Here is an 11,043-nt window from a genome sequence, read left to right as displayed (position 1 = left end):
TTTTTACTGTTCTTCAATGTTTAATTTGTTTGAATAAATCCATCAAGTTTTTATGACAGCCACCATTTAAATGTTTATATAAAAAAAAAACGAATTGAAGTAGAAATATTATTATGTAATTGTAATAATTGTAACTTTATTATTTTAAAAACTTAATTAAGTGTAATTTTAACAGTTGTACTACAAATCAGTCAATTTTACCCTTAAATATTATAGTAATGTAGTACCAACTGACTCTCATCTCATGTATATTTTACAGCATTAGTTGAGAGTTATTTTTTTCCTTGAGAAAATTTGGCATGTACTGTACCTGATATGTATCCAAACTAATCAATATAGTATCGAATCGGTAATCGAATCGAATCGCAAGCTTGTGAATGAGAATTGAATCGAATCGTGAAATTTGTGTCAAAACCCAGCCCTAGTACTTTTATATTGAAGATATTTATGAGGACAATATCTTGTAGAAAATTCTCATAAAAACAGAGCAGCAACAGTTTTGTGGGCCCAAAAACATAAATACATAAACTAACTAATAAAACCTATAAACACTGCATTGAAAACAATGACAAACTATTTTGCTAGACAAGTAAACAAAGAAAATGTACAAAGACATTCGTCATTTTGCAAAGAATTTTGCAAAAAAAATATATATATATGATATGAATTAGTGAATCTAATTTCTGAATGAACCAATTCACTGAATCAAACTGTTCAAACCAAGTTGCAACAGTATTGACTTTTAACTAACTTTGTTAGCAAGACTTTCTTTAAATCATTGCTCAAATAAAAGAGAAAACTAATTGAGAATACAGGTCACTGCATGGTCTGACATTTCAGAAATATGCACGATATTGAGTTTGCATAGTTGGAAGTGTCTGTGTTCATGTACTTGCGACAGTAATCGCAATACAGCATGACACAAAAATGTTTCGCAATGTTTGCTAAATTTCTACTTCACTGAAATACTAGCATCTAAAAGCGTTATTTTGAAACCAGCTGAACTAGTGTTATAATATTTTAAAAAAGTTATATTTTGCAATTTTAGTACTTTTTACTTATACTGAATATTGCTTGTGGCGCACGACTCATGTAGAGAGGCCACATGGATACACATACAAACAGTATGACAAAACACAGGATTCGCTGGTCTGAAGGTCAGCGGTGTGAGCGGCTTCACGGGTCAGTGTGATCTCTTTATGGCTGCGTCAGGTGCCAGCATCCCAAACCCTCAGACCGGGACTCCCTGGCGCCAACAGAGCTCTGGATGTCAGAGTCGGCAAGCATTTGATTTAATCACATGTGTTTTGATCTACACCTCAACCAAAGCACAGGATCAAATATGACTTGAGGTGCAGGATTTACTACATACATGATCAAAACAATACAGAAACTTCCTAAACTACATTTCTAAGAACACAATTCTTCAAGAAACCAACTCAATTGTCACTAAGACATTTTTTTTGGACATGAACCATGGTAATACCACAGTATACAGTACTTTGAAGTAATACCACAGTATTTTGAAAAGAGTGGTAAAAAGAGTGGTTTTATAATTTTTATCTTTATTTCTTTCAGTCATGGTCAGTAAACAAAATACCATATGAAAGAAATATATAAACAAAATATACATAAATTGTAAACAAAATACCATATAAAAGCTAAATATAAACTCAAATAACCCACAGTTCAAATACAAAGAACTTTATGACTTTCTAACTGAAATGAAAACACATTAAAAGATGAATTTCCTATAATACAATAAGATTTGGAATGCATTACGAAAGCCAAGACTTATGCAAATTACAAACTCCATGCATGCTAACACACACTGCATAACAGATCGTGTGTGTGTGTGTGTGTGTGTGTTATAATACCACAGTATTTTGAAAAGAGTGGTAAAAAGAGTGGTTTTATAATTTTTATCTTTATTTCTTTCAGTCATGGTCAGTAAACAAAATACCATATGAAAGAAATATATAAACAAAATATACATAAATTGTAAACAAAATACCATATAAAAGCTAAATATAAACTCAAATAACCCACAGTTCAAATACAAAGAACTTTATGACTTTCTAACTGAAATGAAAACACATTAAAAGATTAATTTCCTATAATACAATAAGATTTGGAATGCATTACGAAAGCCAAGACTTATGCAAATTACAAACTCCATTCATGCTAACACACACTGCATAACAGATCGTGTGTGTGTGTGTGTGTGTGTGTGTTATACACACACTGTACTACAGTTCAAACTAATGAGAGCACGTCACGCATCAAGGGCTTCCAAATAGATATGTTAACAAGAGTTATGGAAGTCAGGACTGATGTTTCAATCTCAAATCTATCAATCTCACAGCGCGTCACAGTAACAACATCCGTGACGGCCACGTGCTGCAAGCTGGCTACGATCTGGGGCTCGTTGTCAAAAACAAATCATACTTTTTTGTCTGGAAATTTACTTTTTCAGTAGCTACTGACAGCTGGTTATCTAATGTACTGCTAATCAGCAGACAACTGCCTATAAAATAGCCATTTATGCTAAGGATTCCTAAAACATTTAATACAAATTTGTGTAAAACGTTAACAAAATCTTTAATCTTTCCTCTAGATAGAATAAGTACACAAAGGTGAAAACTGTGATTCATTTTTCTTCATCTGTATTCTACATATTTTTCTCAGAGGATTGTTCCTACACATAAAATCATGTTGAATTTAACCCTACATAAATAAGCATAATTAGCTGCGAATGAAGAACCCATTGCTCTCCTATGAATCTGTAATTAGAACGTCTTGTAGAAAATACTAAATAATTCTTACACCATGTCTACACCAGATAAAAATAGATCTCACCGATTATAATAAGCAGGGCTGTCTACACTGAAAACGTTTCTCCTGCCACTTTATTGTCCTAGTCCATATGAAATAAATTGCATTTATTTACTAATACAAATATATATTTTCATATCAATTTCATTTGCGCATTTAAACAACTTATTACTGTTAAATCAAAGCCACATTTAGATGTTGCTGTTCTCTTGTCTACTAATTTAAATTTAAATTTTTGGTTTCTGATCGTATCTATATACAGTTTGGTAAAGTTGACCTTTTTGTGTAAAATACTGCATTTCGTTCCATAACAACATAGTAAAAGTTAATTTTAACATTACTGAATTTTAGTTGATAAAATTAAATATAAGATTATTTTCAATGGATTTTTCTTCATTTTACTGTCGCTGAAGTGTGGCTTATTGGCAACACTAGTAGGCACAGCATTACGGAGTAAAAATTACATAAAAACAAATATAAAATCAAAGGATTCTGGATTATCAATATTTATTAATCAATCAGTATGTGCTACAGTGGCACAGATACACTACCATTCAAAAGTTCAGAGTTGTTTAAGTTTTATATAAATGTTTTTAAAAGAAGTAAATGACACTCACCATTGCTGAATTTATTTGATCAAAAATACAGTAAAAACAGCAATAATGTGTAAAAAATTATTACCATTTTAAACAACTGTTTTCAATTTGAATATATTTTAAAATATAATTCCTGTGATGCAAAGCTGAATTTTCAGCATCATTACTTCAGTCTTCAGTGTCACATGATCCTTCAGAAATCAATCTAATAGGCTGATTTGCTGCACACACACACACACAAAAAAAGTTTTTTATTATTATCAATGTTGAAAACAGTTGTGCAGCTTAATATTTTTGTGAAAACCATTAACCCCCCCGGATTTCTGGATCAATAGAAAATTCATTAGAAAAGAACAGCATCTATTTTAAATCTTTTCTAGCAAAATCTTTACTTTAACATTTAATGTGCCCTTGCTGAACAAAAGTATTGATCCTTGAAAAAAAAAATAAAATCTTGCTGACCACAAACTTTTGAATGGCACTGTACAATGACTAGATAAGCACATTTTGTTTTAGAAGAGAAATACTTCCATACACCAAATCCAAAGTTAAAAGGTTGAGGAAAACCAGCATAAAAAAATCTCACAAAATGACTTGGAGTACCCAGAATTCCTCACTGAACAGAAACACACACAGCCCACTGAACACCTTCTGTTGTTGTGACGGATGCCGTAAGGAGAAACTCAGCCTCTCCTGACCATTAGCTTCAGTCACTAAAACCTGTCACCACCACTTCACACATCGCTAAACCCTGCGCGTGTGTGAGGGTCAGCTGTGATGCAAGGGGTTAAACGCTGGTTAATCGCAGCTCTTTACCTAACCAGTCGTTAAACTTCTTGACCTCCGAGGGCAGGCCCAGCTCGGTGAAGTCCCCCGTGTGCAGCAGAACATCCCCGTAAGGCATCTGGATGCCATCTGTCCGTGAGTGTGTGTCCGACACACACACAAAACGCGTGTGGCCACTCGGCTTGGGACTGTCGTACGAGATGGGGTCCACCCTGAGAGCAAGAGTAAGTGACAGAGAGACAGATGGAGGGAGAGAAAGAGAAGGAGGGTATTTTATGAGCATGAAAATCAGCAGAAATAACTGTACACAATTGCTAGCCGGCTAGTTACATGAGCTCAGCGACGTGCTTCAAATCAGTCTGTCATTGCTACGCTCCTAACACGACAGAACAAACCAAAAAATAAAATAAAATGAGTGAATGAAGTAATCACTGTAGTGGCAAAAGTTTTATCTATAATAGATCCATGTGTGACAGAAACATTAAGGAACTGGATTCATTGAATAATAGGTGTTGGAACTGAACCATATTTCTTATCATACACTAGCATTTTAAAGTCTGGGATTGGTAAGATTTTGTAATGTTTTTGAAGGAAGTCTCTACTGCTCACCAAGGCTGCATTTACATTAAAACAGTAATATTATGAAATATTATTAGAATTTTAATTTAATAATTTAAATGATTTTCTATTTTAATTTATGATATCCTTCAGAAATCATTCTAATATGCTTATTTGCTGCTCAAGAAACATTTCTTATCATTATCAATGTTGAAAATAGTTGTGCTGCATATTTTTGTAGAAATAGTTTTTCTTCAGGATTCGATGAACAGAAAGTTCCAAAGAAGAGAATTTATTAAACATTTGAAATATCCATATTGTCATTTTGATCAATTTTATGCATCCTTGCTGAATAAAAGTATTATTTTTCTCAAAAAAAACAACAACAACTTGCCGACCCCAAACTTTTGACTAATAGTTTATAAATTATAGCCTAAATATTCTTGTATTATCAATATCTAAATGAATATAAAAACATACATAAATTATATTCTTATAATCTGGAATACAATCGTTATCAATTTTGTTTACGTCCATAAGTATGTAGGTAGGCAGACAAATAGAGCAATGAATAGATGGATAGTTGGATAGATAAACAGACAGATGGATATATAGATTTTTTGGAATTGGAATGCAAAAAAAAACTGTTGTTGCAGAAACATTTTCTCATTTGCATTCACAGCTTTTGTGGAAAAGTGAAAACTAGAGCAGAATCTTTTGTTGCAGAAGCTCTGAAAATGGAAGCAGCCTTCAGAAATTCTCACATTTGATGTCTATTTAAGAGAATCACTCTCTTCTTGTCTGAACATCCTTTTATTTATTTTCCCAAAGATAGTTTGGGGGGAGAGGTGGGGGGAGGACGGGGGTGGAAGAAATTCTCCTCTATAACTCAAAAGGAATGAAAAAAGGATCTTGGCTGTAATTGAAGTCAGAAACGTGCAATAAGCCGCACTTTTCCCCCCCCACTATTATTTCATTACTAAAAGGGTTGTCAGTCGACAAAAAGCCCTCGGCTCTCTAATTAACACTTACATCTCCTGTCCGACTAAAAATATAAAGGACCTTAGGAAGGGAGGTGGGCCGTTGTGCACAACACACACACTCTCTCTGTCTCTCTCTCTCTCTCACACACACACACACACACACACACACACACAATTCCATTAAGGAAAACAAGTATGTTAAGCAGTTGTACATAAAAGAGAATAGATTCAAATGAAAGAAAAGAAAATTTTGCGCAGGATGGAAAATACAGAGTCGACAAAAAAGAAGACAGATAGAAAAAGAAGAAATATACAGAGACATATATAAGGAAGAACAAACACAATAAAGTAAAACGAAAGAATGAAGAAAAAGAAGGAAAGAAAAAGCCGCCCATTTTCCATCGTCACTGGCTCGTGCATCTGTCTGATTACATTTATATGACCGAGTCATATCTGAAATGAACCACCTGCACAGAAAATCATGACACTTTAAAAAGGAGAGAGAGAAACAGGCGGACAGAAAATAATATTTGTTATTGATCACAATGCAGTAAATAAAAGCAGGCCCCCGCACTCACACACACACACACACACACACACAAGTATTGATTAAATGTGGTCTGTGGTGGTCAGGCCAGCCACGGATATATAAAAGACTCGACAGATCTAGTTATGGAAGCGGCTGGCGTGCTGAACTCTGTGGCCTACACACACACACACACACACACACACACACACACGGTCATATGAATCTATTAGAGTCAACAAGGTTTTTCCACATGGAAACAGAGCTGCGTATCTGTCGGTTCGCTGTCACCTGAACATGCGACTCACAGGATTCGTTTCACAAGCAAACCAACATTTTAATGCCAACATGAAATACAAATGGACATTTGCTTTCTTAATACACTTCTTATGAATTGTGAATGATTAACTGAGGCACATTTTAAAAAATGGCTTTTACATGAAAATCAAACCAGTGAGCATCAAGCATGAAGCCGGAGAAACAGTATTCCTGACCCTTAAAAACTGGTTGACTCATTGATTTTTAAACATATTTTCATTTGAATAAAATCTATTTATTTACATGAAGCACATTTTTACCTAACAAAACATTTACCTCAAGGTGCTTAGCTTTCTAAAAGAAAACCGAAATCACTACAGCCACAAATATAGCCATGACCGGATAGAGCCTTTTGAATATTTGCTCATTGTTTTAAATATTCACTCAGTCTTTTAAATATTCATTAGGCAGGGGGAGAATAGAAAGGATTATTCGGACCAGGGGCTTATGGAGCCACTGAAATTGCATTAGAGCAAAACTGGAATGTGTGTGTGTGAGAGAGAGAGAGAGAGCGAGAGATTGAGAGTATGTGAAACTGAAAAAGGAAAGATATATCTTAGGAAACTGAGTGAATAAAGACACCGTCGTTCGAATCCACAGTAAAAGTATGGTAAAAACAACACTTAGATATGAGAAGCACAAACTTCCTCATGCCAGGAAAAGACCTTTATAAAACACACACGTTTAGACTCCGGATGCACCGCGGCTCTTTTATTGGATACATGTGTCATATTGCACAGGAAAGCGTTTTGATTTCTGTTCAAAGATACTCTATTTGACAGCGTTCACTTGATTCTTTAACCTTCAGGAACAACAAACGATTGAACTGTATCAAAGCTTCAAAAACAGCCACAGTTCATCTACTTCAGACAGCCGAACACACGCATGCTATTTGTGGATCTCTCTTCCTTCCTATGGCTTTTGTTAAATAGCACTACAAAACTAAGGTAGGGAACAATTAGCTGGTTTCTATTTGGACTTTTTTCCCTTTATAGCACAGTTAACATCACGCCCCCAGTCCTCATGGGAAGAAATAAAGTGACAAGTGATTAAAAGATATCCGATAAAAGGTATATCTGCCATACAAATCATAGTTTTTGTGTCAATCAAGTCACAATCAGAGCTAAATATGAGTGACATTTTGTTGGTTGCTTGGTTTCTATTTCTGTGTGCCGTGCTGGGTAGCTCCGCCCACTGCACACTCATTGGTCGAAAATCCTGCAGCACAGTATGTTAAACATCAAATATGTTCTGATTGGCTGTTTTGCATCGAGCAAGTGACACTTGAACTTTTCCAGATTATTTCTAACAGTCTATGAGCGAACATTGCATCCATTATCAGAGCAAAATAGGTTTAAAATCCACTTCTCTCAGAATTAAGCTTCTCTTTTTGAACCAGACTATTTCCATCAACATTTATATAGCCAGATTTACATTGTGATCCCACCCACTCTTCATAATTGACAGAGGAAATGTTAATCAATGTGCTTTACTGCACAGAGACACCTGCTGTCCAATAAGAAGAAAGAATAATTACGTTAGACCCTCCGTCCCCACCCCAGCACTCATTATGACATAATGATTGTCCGGTCAATAGCCGGTTAATTTAGAGCCTGACCTCTGGTCTACGGGTTTAAAGGCAGTGCTCCAACTGCTAATTAACATCAGATGCCCATTATCTGGGTTCTTATGTTAGTCAGAAACATTTATTTTACTAATATTACTCTTTGCTAATGTAAATGAAATCATTATCAAATTACAAAACGGAGACAAATCCAGACAAACAATCAATTGTAGATCAATATATCTGGTAAATGAGATGGTATTTTGGCATTGGTTTTTGAGGTTAAAATCTATTGACAATGAATGGATAAATCACTTGTTTTTAAAAACAAACAAAAAAAACAATAAATTAAATAAACAAATTATATATATAATATATATAACTGATTTATTTATTAAGTGCAATCATTTTTATTTTTTGTTCATTTTGAGCATTTCAGCATTTTTGCAAGTTTTTTTCCTTGCATTTTTGTGTAATCGTGTTTTTGCAATTATTTGAAAAAAAAAAAAATAAAAATAAAAATGATCCTGGAATGATAGATGTATGATAAAAATGTTATATTAATGTAATTTTTTAAACAACAATTATACTTACTGGAATAGTTTTCATTGATTTAACTTCACAAATATGACAACATCACAAATATGATAGACTGATGGACAGACGGACGGATGGACAGACAGAATATTAGACATTATATCGGTCAAATCTAAAACAAACAAAAAAATATTACAGCCATTAAAAGAAGACATGCAATTTCTTCATAGAAGGATAAATCAGAGCTCTGCACAGACTACAAGGAAATATTTCGCATTTCTCTCCTGACATGGAAAGATTCCTTCTTTAATGTAGGAATTTGGTGAGAGAGTGACCGAGAGAAGAGCCAGAGTGAGAGATTGAACCCTCTGTGTACAGTATGAATATTTCAGAGGGCCGTGTTTTGTAGATGTGGGGCACAGGGCTGTGAAAAGAGTGCCCTGCAGTCAAGCCTTTGATGCGGATAGCACTGCCACAGCACTGATCTGCGGCAGGAAATGGACTTTTCAGGCTTATTTGCCTCACTCAGGGCCACGTGTGTGTGTGTGTGTGTGTGTGTGTGTGTGAGAGAGAGACAAGCAGGGGCAGGAAGCTCCATGAACCAGGGCCAAAGAATAAAAATTATAATGATAATCATCAAGAGGAGCCAAATATTTACTGGCTTTTCCACTCATGCGGCTCAGCTTGTACTGCTATTGGTGAAGAAACATCAAGCGGTACGTGCAGTCCACCACCTTCCCTCATAGCAAGCAATGAAATCCATTTCAGACAGAGAGACACAGCGTTTCTATCTTATCTTGTGCTTCTCAGCTGTCGGCGCTAATTCAATAAACTTCAGACTAACACAGAGAGCACAAAAACGAGAGAGAGAGAGAGAGAGAGAGAGAGAGAGAAGCTGGAAAAACAGGATGGAGGATGAGGATGAGGATGAATGAGGAAACACTTCATGAACAAACATTTCAATTAGAACATGACAATTTGCAGCCCTTTTAGAAACCACTGTGTATTTCCACAGGTTGTGTTATTATTCAAAAATCTGCTGTATTGTAAGTCTAAAATCTATTTAAAATTAAAATCACAGTTTCATTTCATATTCCACCATCCTCTCAACTTTTCATGTTTTGATGTCATTTTCAGCCCTTTGCCAAAAAAGATAATTCAGATTCACCACTGACAAGGATAAAAAATGTGTAAAATAAAACAATAAGCCAAATTATGTTATTAGACAGGATGTGAAGTGTGGTAAAAATGACTAGCTATATTGCACAGCTCCCAGTGGATTATTATTGCGTCTATAAAAATGGTGACAATACCATATTGTATAATAAACATTAACTATGAATTATACTTATCAATTATACTTACTCAAATAGTGTATGTCGATTAAACTTAAATATATATTACAATCATTAATAACCACTAGTGGTCGACCGATATTGGTTTTCTGTTCTGTCCGTATTAGACAGAACTGTTAACGACAACAGCGAACAAGAGGAAGAATGCTGTCAGCGCCGTCAAAATAAAAGTCCCGCCTCAAACGCATCGGCCAAACACGAAAACGTATCGGCCGATGCCGATATTTAAAAAATGCCATATATCGGCCGATATATCGGCCTTGGCGATATATCAGTCGACTACTAATAACTACCATTCAAAACTTTGGGGTCAGTAAGATTTTTTAAAGAAAGAAATTAATAGCCTACTTTTATTCAGGAAGAATGCATTAAATTGATCAAAAATGACATTTGTAATAGTTAAAAAAATATTTATTTTTCAAATAAAAGCTGTATTAGCATAACAAATCAGCATACTGGAATGATTTCTGAAGGATCATGTGACACTGGAGTAATGATGCTGAAAATTCAGCTTTGCCACCACAGGAATAAATTAGATTTCAAAATGTATTCAAATGACAAAACTGTTATTTTACATTGTAATATTATTTCACAATAGTACCGTTTTTACTGATCAATAAATACGCCTTGGTGAGCTAAGCACACTTTCTGTGATTCAGAATGCTTTAACACTGCAGACTTTAGAGCTGAAACAGTTAATCCTGAAGTGGCTGTTATAAAACAGATTCCTTAAATCTTACAGAACCAATTGAAGGAAAAGTTACAGAGCATGCAATGCAGTCCACCGTGACATCTAAAGCAGAGTATGAGGCCAATCTAATCTTAACGAATAATCTATTCAGAACTAGCAAGTCAGACGTCCTTTATCTGCGACTGAAGTGGGACATTTTAGCCAATCGATTTAACAGGATCTTCACTTCTCTCTGTGTCCCTGTCCCGGCCACAGTGCCGTTTGTCTGGAAGGGAAGTGCACGGTCGCCTGTGC

At 35.0% G+C, this 11,043-nt stretch overlaps 1 protein-coding gene across 3 annotated transcripts in view; it reads right to left on the bottom strand.

Annotated features, from left to right (window-relative positions):
- LOC107745446 (metallophosphoesterase MPPED2) overlaps window positions 1-11,043 on the bottom strand; it is a 58,951-nt gene that overhangs the window by 37,860 nt on the left and 10,048 nt on the right. For all 3 annotated transcript variants that reach the window (XM_016559360.1, XM_016559431.1, XM_016559493.1), the window contains exon 3: window positions 4,248-4,429. In XM_016559360.1, coding sequence (XP_016414846.1) covers window positions 4,248-4,429 — 182 coding nt within the window. The remainder of the gene's footprint in view (window positions 1-4,247; window positions 4,430-11,043) is intronic.

The sequence above is a fragment of the Sinocyclocheilus rhinocerous genome, unplaced genomic scaffold, assembly GCF_001515625.1.
Source record: "Sinocyclocheilus rhinocerous isolate Xijiao unplaced genomic scaffold, SAMN03320098_v1.1 scaffold1002, whole genome shotgun sequence".
NCBI classification, from domain to species: Eukaryota; Metazoa; Chordata; class Actinopteri; order Cypriniformes; family Cyprinidae; genus Sinocyclocheilus; species Sinocyclocheilus rhinocerous.
Note: the sequence above shows the minus strand (reverse complement) of the source record. Positions and strands in the feature narration are given on the sequence as shown.